General features: G+C 38.2%; 1 protein-coding gene across 1 annotated transcript in view; it reads left to right on the top strand.

Annotated features, from left to right (window-relative positions):
* The window catches only part of MICU3 (mitochondrial calcium uptake family member 3), a 109,442-nt gene extending 89,296 nt beyond the window's left edge, over nt 1-20,146 (top strand). The window contains exons 12-14 of the mRNA XM_065405388.1: nt 2,638-2,746; nt 6,091-6,248; nt 20,036-20,146. Coding sequence (XP_065261460.1) covers nt 2,638-2,746; nt 6,091-6,248; nt 20,036-20,146 — 378 coding nt within the window. The remainder of the gene's footprint in view (nt 1-2,637; nt 2,747-6,090; nt 6,249-20,035) is intronic.
* Nucleotides 20,147-20,370: the final 224 nt, after the last annotated feature.

Raw genomic sequence — 20,370 nt, 5'->3', positions numbered from 1 at the left:
CTTCAGTTTCAAATGCCCTCTCCATCTGTAGAGAAGGAACCAAAGGAGGGCGAGAGAGAGATGAAAGCTTGCACCAGACGTGCCTACCCAGCTAAGTACCTAGGCACTTCCTGTTATTGGTGGGCCTGCTAAGGTCTGCCAGAGTAACCTCTATTGTTACAAATATGATGATTTCCATAAAGTCAAACTGTTTGCAGGTATTTCTAGGACATGTTAACCTGATCCTTCTATAAATACAAATAGAAGAAATATATACAAAACCTCCACTGACACCATAGCAGGTTCATGGGAAGTAGGCATGTGGGCATGAAGCCAGAGGGGGAGACAGTTCCATTTCCCAGCTCCTCTGGCCTTTCCTCTCCTTGACTTGCCTATAAGACATCTCAAAGTATTATTATTTGTATTACCATTGCATTTAGGAGCCATAGTCATGGACCAGGACCCCATTGTGCCAGGCACTATACAAACACAGAACAAAAAGATGATCCTTGCCTCACAGAGCTTACATTTAAGTATAAGACTAGAAACTGGTGGACATAGATGGGTAAATGGGGGAGTACAAGGAGAGTGGGGTGACAATAGGGCTCAGCATGATAGGCAGTGGCATAGCAGGCATCAAGTGTTGTGTAGGCATCGCGGCTAAGGAGGGTTTTAGAGGAAGATAATGAGAGAGCTTTGCAGACGTTTATGGGGAGGAACAGCATGAGATAAAGCAAGAAAATTTAAAAAATGTGTGATGGAGGCTGGCATCATGGGCTGATTGAAGGTGGAGGCTGACCCCTCAATAGTAAATGAAAGTTGATAGGGTAGTGTGGGGATAAGGGCCTTGAAAGTGAAGACAAGAAAGTTACATTTGATGAATAGAGAAGGGTGAGCTAGTGAAGGGATACAAAGAGAGGGGTAACATAGTCAAAGTGATAGGCTAGGAAAATGATCTCAGCATTCTGAATGGAAATGAGTGAGAAAAGATTGCAATTGTTGAGGCTAGAGAAAAGGATGTTGCGGTAATCGAGGTGCAAGATCATGTGATCTTGGATAAGTTTTAGCTGTGTGGATGGATAGGAAAAGCTTTATCTTAGAGATGTGATGCAGAAAGAATTGGCAAGATTTAGACATAGACTGGATTTGAAGACCTAGAGGGAGGTCTGAGTCAAACAGAGTTACAGGCCTGAATGACAGGTAGGATAGGTAGGATAATGGTTTTTCCACAATGGTTGAGAGAGGAGGTAACAGGGAGGGTTTTGGAGGGAAGATTAAGAACTCTGTTTTAGACATATTGAGCTTGAACTGACAGCTAGATATCCATGAGCAGATGTTAGAGAAACAGGCCAAGATTTTAGTTTGCAAAGACACACACAGGTCTGGAGTAGAGAGGTACATCTGTGAATTGTCAGCATGGAGATGGTAGTAGAATTTGTATTTGCAGATGAGATTACCCAGTGATAAGAGGGAGGGAGAAGAGAAGGGGAGCAAGGACAGAACCCTGTGGAGCCCGTAGAGAAAACTGGAGGGCAGATGAGGAATATTCTCCAAAGGACACACTGAAGAAGTGATTAGAGAGGTAGAAGGAGAACTAGGAGAGGACAGTCATGGAAGTAAAGGGAGGACAAGACCTCAAGAAGAAGAGCATGGTCAACAGTGGCGAAGGCATCTGAAAGGTCAATGAGCATGAGGATGGCGTACTGGTTCTGATTTAATCTTCCATAAAAACTGAGATCGAGGGAGGCAATATGTGCAGCAAGTAGTTGAGATCTCTTGTGGAGTGGGCCTGGGGTTTGAAGTTAGTGATCAGGGCTATAGATTTGGAGCCAAAACTAGAGAGGGAGCAGAAGAGCCAGTAAAAAAGAAAAAGAAAAATCATTGGTGCTCATTTAAAAACTACACACCCAGCAGATTAATCAATGCTCAAATCCTGGCTAACACTCAGAACTTGTCTTGCAAAACAGAAGGAGTCCCTCCAATATAAGCTTGTGAGCATCTGCTGAAGAAAGCTCAAGTATCTACAAATGTGAATATGTAAAAATTCACAGGAAAGAACTGAACTCAGACTCACAACATGTACTTATGAATTCATTCAGCGTATCTGTAACTATTTACCTGAAGAAGAGCTCTGTGTAAGCTCAAACGCTTGTCACTCTCACCAGCAGAAGTTGGCCCAATATATTACCTCACTCACCTTGTATCTCTTAATATCCTGGGTTAATATCCAACATGGCTACAATAATACTTCATACTGTTTATATATCTATACTCATGATGTATATATTAAACTGTAAAGATATTCCAATATTTATATAAAAGTACCTTAATGGTTACTTTATCATAATAATTTTCTTAGTTTAAGGGTTATGTTAATCAGTGAAACAACCTAAGTGTAAGTTAATGTTTTTTCAGTGAAAATTAACTTCCTGTAATTGTGACAAACATGCAGAAGTGTTATATCTGTAGGAACTCATGTTGGGACAAGTCTTGCTTTCATTGATGTCAGTTGCAAAATTCCCATTTATTGTAATGGATGTTGAATATGTCCCTAAATGAAATAGCCATATGCAATCTTCCAACTGGTGTTTATTCACTTGTCATTTCTACTGATTATTCTAACAATACTAATGCAAATATGGTTCTTTTATTCAATAGGGTATCACATTTGATGAGTTCAGATCATTTTTCCAGTTTTTGAACAACCTAGAAGATTTTGCAATTGCAATGCAAATGTATAATTTTGCAAATCGTTCTATAGGACAAGGTGAGAATTATTACTTTTTTGTTAGTAAGTGATAAAAACAGATCTTTTGTGCAACTTGCAGTCCTGCACTTGTCCTAACAATTTTTCATCATAACTGGATATTACTAGGAAAATAGGATATAACTGTTTTACTTGATATTTGAAAATAAAAATACATCTGCTGTTTATCAGAAGATAGTGCTGTCTTTTTCACCACTTTAGGTGAACATTGTCATTTAAACAGATGCCATCAGTGCAACCTAATTTAATCATTCTTTTTCCTTTAAAAATTGAAAAATATTTAGCTGAATTTGATTAATACTAATTATTTCCTTATTTTGCTAATTAATGTTTTATTAGTGTGCCTAGAGATCTGTTGCAATTTTAGAAGATATTATACATACAACTCATAGACTCATAAACTTTAAGGCCAGAAGAGACCATTGTGACCATCTACTCTGATCACCTGCACCTCATAGGCCACATAACCTCACCAACCACCTCTTGTAATAGATCCATAATCTCTGGCTGAATTACTGAAATCCTCAAATCGTGATTTAAAGACTTCCAGTTACAGAGAATCAGGGCCGGCACTTCCACTAGGCGACCCTAGGCAGTCGCCTAGGGCAGCGGGATTTGGGGGGCGGCATTTTGCCGCCCTCAGCAGAAATTCAGTGGCAGGGGGTCCTTCCGCTCCGGAAATTCGGCGGCGGGTCCTTCACTCGCTCCGGGACCCACCGCCGAAGTGCCCCGAAGACGTGGAGTGGAAGGACCCCGCCGCCGAAGACCCCAGGCCCCCTGAATGCTCAGAGGACGAGCGCTGCCGCCTAGGGCGGCAAAAACCCTGGCGCCGCTCCTGCAGAGAATTCACCATTTACTCTGCTTTAAACCAGCAAGTGACCTGTGCCTGATGCTTCAGAGGAAGGCAGAAAAACCCCAGGGTCTCTGCCAATCTGACCTGGGGGGAAATTCCTTCCCAACCCCAAATATAGCGATCAGTTGGACCCTGAGCATGTTGGCAAGACCTCCCAGACAGACACCTGGGAAAGAATTCTCTGTAGTAGAGCCCTCCCTATCTATGACCATTGGGGATATTTGCTACTAGCAGTTACAGATGGGCCACATTGTAGGCAATCTCATCATACCAACCCCTCCATAAACTTTTCAAGCTCAGTCTTGAAGCCAGTTAGGTTTTTTGCTCCCCTTGGAAGACTGTTCCAGAACTTCACTCCTCTGATGGTTACAAACCTTCATCTAATTTCAAGCCTCAACTTGTTGATGGCCAGTTTATATCCATTTGTACTTGTGTCAACATTGGCACTTAACTTAAATAACTCCTCTCCCTCCCTGGGATTTATCCTTCTGATGTATTTATAGAGAGCAATCATATCTCCCTTCAGCATATCTCCCTTCAGCCTTTGTTTGGTTAGGCTAAATAGGCCAAGCTCCTTGTATCGCCTCTCATTAGTAGGCCTTTCATTCCTCTGATCATCCTAGTAGCCCTTCTCTTCACCTGTTCCAATTTGAATTCATCTTTCTTAAACATGGGAGACCAGAACTTCACACAATGTTCCAGAGGTCTCACCAGTGCCTGTATAATGGCAATAACACTTCCCTGTCTCTACTGGAAATACCTCGCCTGATGCATCCTAGGATTGCATTAACATTTTTTCACAGCTTCATCGCGATGGCGGCTCACAGTCCTCCTCTGTCACTTCCAACTGATACGTCCCCAGCATATTATAAAAAATGCTTGTTGTTAGTCCCTAAGTATGTGACCTTGAACTTTACATTATTAAATTTCATTCCATTTCTATTACTCCAGCTTTCAAGGTCATCCAGCTCTTGTATAATATTCCAGTTCTCCATACTGGCAGTACCTCTCAACTTTGTGTCATCCTCAAATTTTATTAGCATACTCCCACTTCCTGTGCCAAGGTCATGAATGAAAATGTTAAATAAGAGTGGTCCCAACACTGATCCCTGACAAATTCCACTAGTGACCTCCCTCCAGCCTGACAGTTCACCTTTCAGCATGTCCCGCTGGAGTCTCCCCTTTCATCAATTCCTTATCCACCTTTCAGTTCTCATATTAATCCACATCTTCTCCAATTTAACTAATACTTTCCCATGTGAAACTGCATCAAATGCCTTATTGAAATCCAAGTAGATTAGATTGCTGCCTTTCTTTTGTCTAAAAAATCAGTTATCTTCTCAAAGAAAGAGCTCAGGTTGGTCTAGCACGATCTACCTTTTATAAAACCATGTATTTTATTCCAGTTACTGTTTTCTTCTATGTCCTTAACTACTTTCTCTTTCAAAATTTGTTCCAGGCCCTTGTATACAGTTGAGGTCAAACTAACGGGTTTGTAATTTCCTGGTTTGCTTTTTTCCCCTTTCTTAAAAATAGGTATTATGTTAGCAATTCTCCAGTAATAGGGTAGGACACCCGATTTTACAGATTCATTAACTCCCCTCTATCCCTCCCCTCCATCAATATTGTCCTCAAATAATCTTTATAATCTTGCTTCATTTGTTAAAGAAAATACATACATAAGTGTAGATTTGGCCTCGTATTTGCAATACTTACAACTTTCAAACAATTACCACATTTCTCAGTTCCTTCTCATAGTGCCTATGGGATACAATTTTCCATGTTTGGCTTCTGCCCATAGGTGTGTGTGTGGGGGGGGTGAGCAATGGCACATAAAAAGCCTGTAGTGAGGGGTGCATGTTATAAACTTGAACGGTTGATTGGATCATAAAGTTATAAGCAACTGAAAAATTGCTTCTGAACATACTCAGAAGTATCTGCTTCTGATCAGGCACAATCTTTCATCTCCAAACTTGGTACACCACCTAACATGTGTACCAATAGGGCTTTTGTCTTTGGATAGTGGATCAAGGAAAGAGCTTAGAGGGGAAGTGCCACCTAAATCTAAGGTCCCTTATATATAATACAAGCGTGATATACTGCATCAGATCTCTGTTATGATACGCTTTCCAATTATATGATTACACACAATATAATATATTTTGTAAATTGTAATCTATGAACTAAATTCTCTGCTGGTGTAAATTAATTGATTTCAATTAATCTACATCAGTTTTCACCAACGAAGAATCTGACCCTATATTTTTTTTCCTATACAACTTTTGATATCCTTACTTTTGACTGCTTAAATGTGCAAACATAACTTAGCAATAACATCATTTTTGCATTTCATTACATATAGTTCAATAGGAAAGTTTACGCTGAAGAGGGTATATCACAACATGTAAGCTTTTATGATATATCGAAAAATTAAAACACATAATATGACTTCTATGTTTTACTTTTTTCTTTTGATGTATTGTTTACATAGATGAATTCAAGCGTGCTGTGTATGTAGCTACAGGCCTGAAGCTTTCAGCACATTTGGTGAACACAGTCTTCAAGATCTTTGATGTTGACAGAGATGACCAGCTGAGTTATAAAGAATTTATTGGCATTATGAAGGACAGATTGAATCGAGGGTTCAGGGTAAGAATATCAATATTATGTTTATTTTAATTGATTCAGAATTGTCAAAGTAGTGAAAGTAGCCTGTGAACTAACAGCTGATTGAATCTTTATATTTTGAAAGACTTAGGAAACAGTCTGGAAGATTAATCTCTTCCTGATTTGTAGAAGTTTGTTATTCTGGGAGAACCATAGATGGGGGGCAGGGTGTGCCTCTACAGTACAGGACCACCTCGGAAGTGCAAAGTGCTGTCCTGTACACGCTGCCATTTCTGCTGGTTGGTGTGGAGTGGTTTGAGGCTGGAGTTTTTAACAGGTACTGTGTTTGTGCCTGGACCATTGGCAGAGGAGAAAAGAGGAAGGTGCCTTCCACCTGAGGCCTTGTGTATCTGTGCAAAGGCAGTTACTGACAATGGGTGTCTGCAACAGATACAGCTGATCAAGGTTTTAATTAGTGAAATTAACAATTAGTGAAATCATGCTGAGCATGATTAGCTGCAAGTGTAGCCATGGACCAAACTATATTTCTGTGTTCAGCACCAGTTAAGACTCTCTTTTCAGCAGCAGCTGTGAGGCTTGGGATTTTTAGTTTGTTTGTTTTTGTATGAACAAGGTTATTGTGGCCCACAGCTACTTTTTGATAATTTAGGTCTGTTTCTAGCAGATTTAAAGTCAACATTACAACCCAGGAAGCTGGGTAGGGAATAGGAAATCACTTGCTAAAAGTTGGAGAAAATGAGCCTGTAAACTGACTGGAGCTTTGCCATGGGGCAGATCTGTAAACCTCACTACTCTCTACACTCTTCCCAGTCCACCAGCAAAGGAAGGGAATTTGGGGAGTGTCAAAGTTTAAAGGAGAATTTTTAAATAACATTGGACAATTGGGACCTACACCTGAACATCGTTGCATAGTGGTGTTATGTGATTGCAAAGCTATTTTGCTAGACTTATGAGTTGATTTGGGATTTAGAAATAATTTTAGATTTTATTTTTAAATGGAGCAGTTAGAAAAATTCATGTATCATTTTAGAATGACCATATGAAGTCCCACGTTTTTCTTACTGTTTTTATATAGCAATATCATAAATTATTTATTTAAATTTAGTTTTTAAATGTAATATGCTCTTTTCAAACTGACAATATAACCATTTAGATACAAGCTTTAAACTCATATGAGTACAGTACTTGTTAAATTGAAATTTGGATTTGTTTTTTCATAATATTTTACCCACTGTATTACTCACTTTTAAAGTAGAATAGATTTCTAAATTGACTAATTAATGTTAGGTCTTGTGTAGAAGATGATGTTGAATCTCGTAGGTGACTTGGCTTTCTTTGTTGTATTTTGACCCTGTGAAGAAAACATGTTGATGACATTCCTTCAGAAGTGGTGACACAAATGTATTTCCTGCTGATGCTCAAACCATAATTTTTTTTCTTGATAGTGTGGAAGTATAATTGTTTTATAACCATTAGATGTTTAACTGCATGATTAACTATGTTAACTAATTGTAAAGGTGTAGTATATGTTAACTTAAGCAATGCATAGAGTAGTTACTAAATAATTCTTCAGAGGGGTAGCCGTGTTAGTCTGAGTCTGTTAAAAGCAACAGAGGGTCCTGTGGCACCTTTAAGACTAACAGAAGTATTGGGAGCATAAGCTTTCGTGGGTAAGAACCTCACTTCTTCAGATGCAAGTGAGGTTCTTACCCACGAAAGCTTATGCTCCCAATACTTCTGTTAGTCTTAAAGGTGCCACAGGACCCTCTGTTGCTTTTTAAATAATTCTTGTGAATATGGAGTATATGTATGCTTCTTTTTAATATTATTAAAAAGCAGGACAGAAATCAAATATAAGCTTTAAAAGTCATCTTTGTCAGACACTATTTTGCTTTCCATGTACCATGCTTTCCTTTATAGGCAACTTGAAAAGCTCTTGGCTCACAAAATAGGGAGTACACTGCACACGCTAGGCTAGATTGTGATATCTTTACTCAGACTGAGTGGCACCTTGCTCCACAAGTGATCCCATTGATTTCAATGGAGCTACTCTAGGAATCAGGTGCTACTCACAGTGTGTAAGGGTATCAAAATTTGGTCCCATACTATAGGGACAACAATGATATAGTCACTTTTATTTTTTAATTGTATTTATTTATTTTTCTTACAAGGGTTATAACTACCCATTGCCTTGTCATATGATTCCTAAAAATATATTATTTCCCCCAGGAAAGTAGAACTCCAGGACACTCTCGAAATAAACTTCATGGTGCGAGTATCAGTTTTTAGCAAGGTTTCAGAAATAATGCAGAAAACATGTCAGTATATACCATGTGTAAGTAATGGTGTCTGTTGTAAACCTCTTACAAAACTCTCTCTTTTTTTTTTTTAATAAAGTCTATTAAAAAACAAACAAACATTATTGAGTTGTAGAATGAAAAGGAAAAAGGGCATAGCATGTAGCACCTTACTGCTTTTTAAGTGCCCAAATTGGCAGGAAGTATCTATGATCTTTCAAGCTGCAGAAAGTTGCAGATATGGCCTCAGTGGCCAGGATAATTTCTTTCCAACTAATTTGACCTTGCAGAATTATACAGTATTTATTATTGCCAAAGCAAGTACATTGTAACTCTTTAGCCACCATTATAGTCACATTTATAGTGTGCTGAAGCAGTTGTCTCATGCTAAACTGAAATTAACATATAAGTAACAAAGCTAAGGGGTGGTAGGAAGGAAAACAGCACAATAAAGATAATGGATTTCAAGAAGTCAGACTTTAGCAAACTCCGGGAATTGGTAGGTAAGACCATGGGAAGCAAGTGTAAGGAGAAAAACAGTTCAAGAGAGATGGCAGATTTTTGAAGAGACATTATTAAGAGCACAAGAGCAAACTATCCCACTGCAAAGGAAAGATAGAAAGTATGGCAAGAGACCACCCTGGCTTAACAAGGACATCTTCAATGATTTGAAACTCAAAAGAGTCCTACAAAAAGTGGAAAATCAAATTACAAAGGATGAATATAAATAAACAACGGAGAGTCCTGTGGCACCTTTAAGACTAACAGATGTATTGGAGCATAAGCTTTCGTGGGTGAATGCCCACTTCGTCGGATGCATGCTCCAATACATCTGTTACTCTTAAAGGTGCCACAGGACTCTCTGTTGCTTTCTACAGATCCAGACTAACATGGCTACCCCTCTGATAAATAAACAACACAAGCAAGTGGTGACAAAATTAGAAAGGTCAAGGCACAAAATGAGTTTAAATTACCTAGAGACATAAAGGGTAACACGAAAACCCCAAGGATAGGGTAGGCCTGTTAATTCAGTGGGGGGAGAAGAACAATAACAGGAAATATGGAACTGGCAGAAGTGCTAAATGACTTTCATGTTTCAGTTTTCACCAAAAAGATTAGTATCAACTGGATATCTAACTTAATGAATGCCAGTGAAAATTAGGCACGAGCAGAGGCTAAAATAGGAAAGAACAAGTTAAAAATTACTTAGACAAGTTAGATGTCTTCAAGTCACCAAAGCCTGATGAAATACATTCTAGAATACTCAAGAAGCTGACTGAGGAGATATCTGAGCCATTAGCAATTATCTTTGAAAAGTCATGGAAGATAGGACAGATTCCGGAGGACTGGAAAAGGGCAAATATAGTGCCCATCTATAAAAAGGGAATAAGGACAACCCAGGGAATTACAGACCAATCAACTTAACTTCAGTACCCATAAAGATAATGGAGCAAATAATTAAGCAATCAATTTGCAGACACCTAGAAAATAATAAGTCAGCATGGATTTGTCAAGAACAAATTGTGTCAAATCAACCTAATTGCTTTCTTTGGCTTGTGGATAGGGGGGAAGTGGTAGATGTGGTATATCTTGACTTTAGTAAGGCTTTTGATATTGTCTCACATGATCTGCTCATAAACAAACTAGGGAAATACAACTGAGATGGAGCTACTATAAGGTGGGTGCATAACTGGTTGGAAAACCATTCCCAGAGAGTAGTTATCAGTGACTCACAGTCAAGCTGGAAGGGCATAACGAGTGGGGTCCTGTAGGGATTAGTCCTGGGTCCGGTTCTGTTCAATATCTTTGTCAGTGATTTAGATAATGGCATAGAGAGTACACTTATAAAGTTTGCAGGCGATACTAAGCTGGGAGGGGTTGCAAGTGCTTTGGAGGATAGGATTAAAATTCAAAATGATCTGGACAAACTGGAGAAATGGAAGTAAATAGGGTGAAATTCAATAAGGACAAGTGCAAAGTACTCCACTTGGGAATGAACAATCAGTTACACACATACAAAATAGGAAATGACTGCCTAGGAAGGAGTACTGCAGAAAGGTATCTGGAAGTCGTAGCAGATCACAATCTAAATATGAGTCAACAGTGTAACACTGTTGCAAAAGAAAGCGAACATCATTCTGCATATGCGGGAGTGTTGTAAGCAAGACACAAGAAGTAATTCTTCTGCTCTATTCCACTCTGATTAGGCCTCAACTGGATTATTGTGTCCTGGGTGCTACATTTCAGGAAAGATGTGGACAAATTGAAGAAAGTCCAGAAAAGAGCAACAAAAATTATTAAAAGTCTAGAAAACATGATCTGTGAGGGAAGATTGAAAAAACTGGGTTTGTTTAGTCTGAAGAAGAGAAAACTGAGGGGGAACATAACAGTTTTCAAGTATTTAAAATGTTGTTACAAGGAGGAGGGAGAAAAATTGTTCTCCTTAACATCTGAGACTAGGGCAAGAAGCAATGGGCTTAAAAGGCAACAAGGTAGGTTTAAGTTGGACATTAGGAATAACTTCTTAACTTTCAGGGTGATTAAGCACTGGAATAAATTGCCTAGCGAGGTTGTGAAATCTCCATCTTTGGAGATTTTGAAGAGCAGATTAAACCAAACACCTGTCAGGTATGGTCTAGGTAATGTTTAATCCTGCCTTGAGTGCTGGGGACTGGACTAGAAGACCTCTCGATTCTAGAAGACCTTCCAGTCCTACGATTCTATGAAGTGGTTTCTTAATAAATATAATGATGTGTTAAGTCCATAGCAAGTTTTGCAAATTCCATTTGCTAAGAACATAACTGGGTTAGACTAATAGCCCTCTAGCCCAGTATCCTGTCTTCTGACAGTGGCCAGAACTAGATGCTCCAAAGTGAATGAACAGAACCGGGCAAATTATCGAGCGATCCATCCGCTATCATCCCCAGAGCATGGGGTTGCATCCGGGAACAGCTTGGCTAAGAGCCGTTGATGGACCTATCCTCCATGAACATATCTAATTCTTTTTTTAATCCAGTTATACTTCTGTCTTTCACATAATCTCCTGGTAATGAGTTTGACAGTTTGACTGTGCATTGTGTGAAGAAGTACTTCCTTGTGTTTGTTTTAAACCTGGTGCCTATTCATTTCATTGGGTGACCCCCCTTGGTTCTTGTGTTATGTGAAGGGGTAAATAACATTTCCGTATTCACTTTCTCCATGCCATTCATGATTTTATAGACCTCTATCATATCCCCCCTTAGTCATCTCTTTTCTAAACTGAACAATCCCAGTCTTTTTAATCGCTCCTCATATGGAAGTTGTTCCATACTCCTAATCCTTTTAGTTGCCCTTCTCTGTACTTTTTCCAATTCCAATATACCTTTTTTGAGATGGGGCAACCAGAACTGCAGCCAGTATTCAAGGTGTGGACATAACATGGATTTATATAGTGGCATTATGATATTTTCTGTCATATTGTGGATCCCTTTCCGAATGGTTACTAACATTCTGTTAGTTTTTATGGATAAAAGAAGACTAATAGCTTCTGCTGATACAATATTTTATATCTGCAGAGAAGCATTTGGCAGGTCAAACTTTATGAAGGTCAAATTTAAACTTATAAAGTCCAGATTCAGAGTTTTAATATTTTAATGTGAAATACCATACACCCACATAAGTCACATCAGTCTTTGTTATTAGCTAAAAATATCTAGTAAGAAAGAGTAATAGAAACTAAATAACAGTAGGCATCTGTTTGGAGTGTGGCTTTTCTAAATGGCAATTCTTTTCTGTATAATAAGTAGTTCTTGCAATTATAGATGATTCCCTTCAATCAGAGGCCCTCCTGTATTGTAGCTTCTCATGTTAGTTATAAAACCCGGCAGTTTTTACTGTAGTTTCTCATAATAGCCAAGTAAGCTTCAATTTGCTACATTTTAGAAAGACCCTGCAATTGTATCTTTGAATTGACATGTCATGTGACTGTTTTGACATTGTTATGATGATTAATAAGAGAAAAAATCCTCTTCACTTTGAGTGCTGCCTTGAAAGGAAAAATAATATTCTGTTTTTTTTATTTGTTGTTTAAGCAATATTTCCTAATAATGGAGATTCTTTAAAAATTCTGTTTTATTGAGGATGTTTTGCCTGAAAGAAGCTTATGGTTATTACAATTAATAGTAAGTATTTTGGCACAAAATGTTCTGTGGCCACATTAAGCCTGAATAAAGCAAGTGCACTTAGTAAAGCACCAGGCTAAGTGAACTGGAATTCTAAAAAGTTACTGCCAGGACTGTAGGTTTTACTCTATATAAGGGATCATTCACTTGAATGTCAGTTAAAGGACAAAAAGTTATGGGGATGGAGAGAGGACCAGATACTAACCTTTATACAGAATTAACAAGTATACCCAGTAATTTTCTCTTCCATTGTCTTACACTGTCTACTTGTCTGACTGGATTACTTAACACTATAAATTAGATGTCTATAACAATTAAAACATTATGTAGACTAAATTTCCAGTACCTGCCTTCATAAATGGAACATTCAAGAAACTAGCATAGACATAAAACAGTTGAATGTCTAATAGGTTTTATATTATTTAACAAAATGTATCTCTCTTTTTCAAGTATGCGACTTAACATTAAAAGATAACTGTTATAATCTGAGAGAGAGGGTTTAATTTGAAAACCGCTTTTGAGATGATCTGATGTATTTAACTGCCACCCAGTGGTCAGTCAGAATATTGCCATAGGTTTTTTGTTAAAGCTTGTACAAATATTATATAGTAGGAAGGCATAACAATGAAAACTATTTTCCTTGTTTTTTGTTTGATTGAAGATAATGATTTTCATATATTTTATTTTAAAAAATAATGCTAAACCATTTCCCTCTCCTTTATAAATTTTATTTTCAATTACAATTCATTTGAAATATAAAGACTGAATGATAAAAACGTTTTACCTATAATTGACTATATACTATGACTAACTTCTAGCTATTTGTCATTTAATCCCCATTGTTTTGTATTTTCATGCCACTGTTGTCTTATGCTTACCTCTGGCTGCCTTCACATGTTGTCTGCATCTGCACACTTCTCCATCTTCTGCTCCACAGGGATACAAAACTGTACAGAGGTATACCACTTTCAAAGCCTGCGTGAAGAAGGAACTCTATAGCAGATAAGTTACGGTATGTGTTAGCTGCTTAGTCTCTCTAAGTGTGCTAGCATGCTGATGGGAATGACTGCATGTTAAACTGCCACCATTATGTTTTCCCATTACAGAATTAAGGAATAGATTATCAGAATGTGATCGTCATAGTATTTTACAAGGTCGTATAATTCTATTTTTAGACTTAAGACTGTCTCAGGCTCTCATTGTTTTGTTGGCTTATTGCTTTGTTTGTACTGTATTCAAGAAAACACTTCTTCTCCCTCTCCCACAGCACAGATTTTGTGAGTTTCTGTTGGTATTTTCTGTCTGTTCTGTAACTAGTTTAATTCATGCTTCAGATAACTCTGTATGATATATATGGTAGTAAATACTTGTATAGTAAAGGTAGATTTTCCCTCCTCCCACTGAGAAATAGTTATTTAATTTAATTCCACTTTACTTTGAAAATGTACATATTTTTAATAGCTTGGTGTATTTCTAACATTGCTGCTTGAACTATCTTTCTGTAGAAAGCATGTGTTGGTGCTTTTTTGTGATTTAAGGTTATAAATGCCAGTGTGTTTTCCTTTCTGTGCATAATAATTATATATTGTATAGTAGCTACTCATAGGGGCATTAACAACTAGTTTAGGTCCCAAACATAGTTTATGAACGGAGTGGTGGAAAGGGGCCTATTAGAATCTGGACCCACATGCCACTGTACAATCACGAATCTGTTGCAAGTGAAAACAATCGCTGGGTCCCATGTGCTTCCAAACCAACTGGGTCTGGCTAGAGCAGGGGTAGGCAACCTATGGCACGCATGCCAAAGGCGGCACACGAGCTGATTTTCAGTGGCACACTCACTGCCCGGGTCCTGGCCACCGGTCTGGGGGGCTCTGCATTTTAATTTAATTTTAAATGAAGCTTCTTAAACATTTTAAAAACCGTATTTACTTTACATACAACAATAGTTTAGTTATATATTATAGACTTCTAGAAAGAGACCTTCTAAAAACGTTAAAATGTATTACTGGCACGCAAAACCTTACATTAGAGTGAATAAATGACGACTCGGCACACCACTTCTGAAAGGTTGCCGACCCCTGGGCTAGAGTGTAGTAACTGTTTTAGCTCTGGAACCGTAGGCCAGACTCAAGACCACCTGTCTTATGTCCTTCCTTGGAACATGAGATGCTGCCATCCAGCTGCCATAGACCCTCCCTATGGCTTGGGAGGCCTCAGGGTCTGAGGCCTCCCAAACGCCCCACTCTCCATCCCCAGTCATTTACACACACTGCTGTAGAGCTCCACCTAGGCTCTCGGCTTCTAGTTTAACCCACTTGGGGATAACCTAGCAGGGAAGCAAGGAACACATGCTTAGCAATAGAATTTCTTAACCATAATTACTTTACTCTTAAAGCACTTAAGAGTTACAGATCTTTGAAAACCACAAAACCCTTTGAGAAGCACCCTCCCCTAGGCTTATCTCACCCTTCCTGTGGGTCTGAGGTTTGTCAGTGTTTCAGGCTGTGCAGAGTTCCTCCTGACCTCTCTCCTTCAGGTTGTTTTTCTTGTAGCAATTATCGTTCCCTGCACAGAGCAGAATGAGGCCACTGTCTGTGAGCCATATACTCAGACTGAGAAGCTATATGCCCACCAGTCATGCTTGCCCCTTTTCCCCTTCAGGACCTTGTGTAGAAAGCCCATTGTTGCAAACAAAGTTGTTGGCCCCAGATTGGGGTTTTAGTGGCTCTTAAGGGGAACATCTATATAGCAGCTTGTCATTCCCCGCTTGGGTAGATGTACATGTGCTAGCTCTGTTTGAACTAGTGCCTAAAAATAGCAGTGTGGCCATGGCAGCATTGGCAGCAGCTTGGGCTAGCTGCCTGTGCATGTACCCAGGGACTCAGGTGGGATTGTACTCGGACAGCTAGTCTGAGCCAACACCCGTGTAGCTGCAGCTATATTGCTAATTTTAGTATGCTAGCTCAAGCAGAGCTAGTGCGTGCAGGTCTACCTGAGCTGAGAATTACACCTCCCAACTGCTGTGTTAGATGTACCCTTAGTGTTAGTCCTTCAGCAAGGTATCAAACACCTTTGCTGGGCAGGGCAGCTCTCAGGAGTGTAGTACAATAGGTTGTCTTTGGGTATGTGCAGGCTTGTGCTGTCCGTATCCAATATTTCCACACACCCACAAGATTGAGGCAAATTTTGAGCTCTGACATATCCCACTCAGTCACGTATGAAACTTAGAATCAATAGGACTTTATTTTCCAAAAAAGAAAACTAAATTTTGATTACACTTTGTAATGTAACAATCGTATGTGTGGGTCCAGCTCAAATACTCACTATTGTGTTAGTGCCTCAGAACTGGAAAGTAACTCATTTTAAACAGGCAAAACTCTAGTTTCTCTGCACAAGTGAAGTGAAATGTAAATGACAGGTGAAGTGGTAAAAACAAAGTGATTTTTAAAATTCATTTAATTTAATAATCTAACTGGTTAATCACACAAGATAAGAAAAATTATTTTAGATTAATTTTATCTTCACCTCTGAGGCTCACTCTTTTGATTCCCAGTTTCATAACATGAGCATTATCTTTCTTTCCTTCGTTCCTACCTTATTCAATCTCTTGTTAACTGAAACCCCAATCCTGCAGTTTCTTCCAGGAGTACGGTATTTTGTTTTCTCTTCCCCAATAATCCTTACACATCCTCCTTTTCCTGTACTGTTGTTACATGCCTTGACATACCTTTGTTTTTCCTTTTATACTCTAGACAATAACTTCAGGGCAGGTATCAGGTCTTAAATAGATTGGTAAAGTGCTGTACATTTACAGTGCCTTTTTAGTGAGTTTCAATAGTAAGTATTTACCAAAATTGGAACAAAATGTTATCACTCAAAAGAACTCCAAAACATTAATATTAAACCTATAAAATTCTCTTGAGACGTGAGAGGCTTTGTGTTTTAAGCATCAAGTTTAAGTGCCCATACTCACTGAAACCAGATGTTTAAATCCAGGCAGAGTTAATTCATCCTTCTGACATAAATAAACTGAATACCATGCAGTGTACTACATGTAGACTCTTTCAGGTGAGACTGAAAAACTGAAGTCCTGTCTGATGTACCTGAACATTCTCTTGGAGCTTCTTGTAAGAGTTGCTGTTTTAACCCTCTTTGCCTTAGCTAAAATTCCCCCTTCCCTTAATGTGCACCAGTTGGTTAATGCCCTCCACCCTAGTGGCAGTTGCATTTCAGTAGTGATGTATGTACCATACCATATGTACTTTGTGAGGTAATTTCCGTTCCTTTTGGATAAAAGATGTTGCATTCATTTATAATACTAATCTGTGTTATGAAGATTGGTGAGCTGAAATTGAAGCAAGCTTTGGCCAACTGTATTAATTCAAAACATAAGTGATGTGATTTTGAGCCTGCTGCTCTGAGAGTTGTCTTGGGGACAATAGAACCTGCACTATTCACACTATACATATTCTGAAATGAAAGTGAGTTTATATACCCTTTTAAAAAGTCATTGCAAAAGTAAACTACAGAGCGGTGAAACTGAACATTTATTTCAGAAAATTAATTAATTTAAACATCAACCTCATATACAAAGAAACACGTAGTATGTCTGCAATATAAAAATCTACCACATATATCACCCAGGTTAGATGCAATATGATAACTCTCAATTTTACTTTGTTCCAAATATAAATGTAAAGACTCTAAGTCTATACTTGGATATGATTTGTATGGTGGACTTAGATCAGTGATAAAAAGAGATTAAAATATTTGGCATGCTTATCACTGATTATATCACACTTTGAATCTGTACCCAAAAAGAAAGAGAAGCACATTCTGCTATGTGTTACATATCTCTAAATTGCACTAGTGGCATTTGCTTCATAGCATGAAGTATGCTACCCTTATAATAAATAATGAAATCTGTCCTTGGGGAACAAGATCCAAACTTTGCCTGGTTCAAACAGTTGACAAGTCTTGCAGATCTTGTCTCTCTCTCTGTGGCTGTCCCTGCAAAGCATAGCATGTGAATTAGCATCAGTAGGAGTTCACTTGGTTGAGCAAGAAAGGGAAATAGAAACTGTTAAGAAAAAACAGTAGAAGACTGATAATATAAGTATGAATTCTAAAAGCTAATTTCTAGTTATGTTTTCTTATTCAGTTTCTTATCTAATATAAATGTTTTATACAAACAAGATTTAGATTTGTCATGTGGTAAATGTTTTAAAAACCTTTAATTTCTATGCATTCCCAATGTACAATTCTCGTAATAAAAGGCTATCTTTTTATACACTTAAACTTGACCATCATAACAAGCAATATTAGGAAAACCAGCTAACTGTCTCGGAAACATTGTTGCTAGGTCTTTTCTCTGAAACAGGCAAAGTGAAAGGTGAGCAATGACTTCTCTTTACTGATTGTGCAGAAAACTGGGATTACCAATCCAGTTTTAGTGTTGTGTGAACAATAGTCTTGTAGGTAGATGGATTATATTGGATAAAAAGATTGAATATAGTAATGACACTGTTTGGTTTATTGTTTAATTCTCTCAACTATTTTTCACTCCGAATTTTAGGGGAAATTTTAGATCATATTGGATTCATAGAAAAAGAAAGTCTAGTTTTAAGCTCTGCAAGGAAGAATCTTACTCTCCAAAATGTGCTGTACTTCAGTCAGTGTTTGTTACATAGGGATATTTGTTATTTGACTGCTAACTATATACTGTGTTCCTAGCCATGCAAGAGGGGAGCTAGCATTTCCCATTTCTTCTAGAAAGCGTATTGGCATTACACTTCTCAATACAAGTATCAGCTGCCGGAACCTTTCTCTGCTGCCAGAGTCTTTCCCGCAGCTCGCTTTTCACTGCAAAATGTAACTACGCAGACCTGACATGCTGCCGCTACTGGTGTGCAGTGGCAGCAGCGGCTTATTTGTGATGGTAGCTACGTTTACTTCAAATCAGATTTGGAAAGGCCATGTTAGGAACCTTCAGAGTCCATGTATGAAGCTTTTCCCCATTTAAATGTGCTGGATTGTAGGCTATCAAACTATATCAGATAATTTTTCATCTTGGAAGTTCTCAATTGAGGGCCCTTAAAAATACAATACAAGACCCATTTTTCTTTTCAGACATTTTACGAAGGGGCAAATTGGGTTGTGTATCTAAATACATAGAGTGAGTATGTTAAATAGTCTAAAAAAATAACAAGACAATACACTCACTTAGAAAACTGTGAAAACATTGGAGAGTATGGTTTTTAGAGGGAAAAATTCTCCTAATTTGATATACTGAGACTAGCTACAGCAGTGCTCGCACATTAGAAATACATAGATAAAGGGCTAGAGTAGTGTGGTTTATGAGTGTATTTTTAAAAATATTGAGTTTATGCCCAGGAACAATTGATGAATCTATCTTATAAATTTAAAAATAAAGATAAATCTTTGGTTACCTTGCCCCTGTAGTATCTGATCTCTTCTTTATCTTAATGTATATAAGTAGATTACACAAGATGCACGTGAGCAGGGAACTAAGTAACAGACTCAGTGATGTGTTGGAGGTCATACAGGAAGTCTTGCAGAGCATGGAATTGAACCCTAGACTTCTGGGTCCTGTGTTGGAGCCCTAACCACTAGACCATCTTTGCGCCCTATTCAGCCTACTCTCTACTGGGTATTTGTCAATGTCGCAGAACTGCAGTACCATTCAGCATAATAGTAATTTTTTATTGGATGGCCCAGGATTGAAATAACAGAAATCTCATAGTTCAGAATTGACATAACAGTGCATGGAAGTTTGTGTATCATCTGCCTTCATTTTATACTTGGCTATAGCCACTGCCATGAGTCTTCCACAAGCACCAAGAAATTTTGGTATTTTTATTTTATTGTGTAAAAATGTGAACCTTTTGATACAGCTATGAAAATGAAGAAAATATCTTAAAAGCAGGAGACTTCTGAACAAAAGGATATGTTTTCATTTAGCTACCAATATAGACTAAGTTATTGGGTGAATACTAACCAGGTGCTTGGCAGTGGAGGTGCAGTTCTGGAAACCACTTACTTACCTTCAGACAGATCCACAACCATGTTTATGTGCAAGGATCTACATGTCAGACCTGAAGAAGAGCTCTGTGTAAGCTCGAAAGCTTGTTTCTCTCAACAGAAGTTTGTCCAATAAAAGATATTACTTCGCCTGTTTTCGCTCCCTAATCTGAGGATTTAGCACTTCCTGGTTGTAGTCATGAAAAATTTACCTAGTTTGTATGAACACCTGTAAAATATAATCTAGTGTCAAGGAATTTAATGCACAGTATCTGTTTCTAATTCTATACTTGTTCATTTTTAACAGGAGACCCCAAAATATGGTTTGAAGGGTTACTGTGTTTGTGTGACAACTGTAACAAGCAAACATTTAAGAGAGCTCTGGAAGCAATTTCGGAGTCGAGATATGCTAGGATAAAAAACTGAAGGAAAGCAAAAACTTCAGCATTTGGTTGCTACTATTTTTTCTAGATATTGTGTGTGAAAAACGGCATACCACAGGTAAACTATGTATCTTTCACTTGCAGCACTATGCACTGAATCACCATTGGGTTTTTTCACTTGATTTGCTGATCTATTCATGGATTTTTTTTCAAGCACTTTTTCAGTATGTGTTTTGTTTTTAAGGGTTGACTTACACTG

This window comes from Emys orbicularis, chromosome 5 (genome assembly GCF_028017835.1).
Source record: "Emys orbicularis isolate rEmyOrb1 chromosome 5, rEmyOrb1.hap1, whole genome shotgun sequence".
In the NCBI taxonomy this organism is placed as follows: domain Eukaryota; kingdom Metazoa; phylum Chordata; order Testudines; family Emydidae; genus Emys; species Emys orbicularis.
This window is presented reverse-complemented; position numbering and strand designations above follow the sequence as displayed.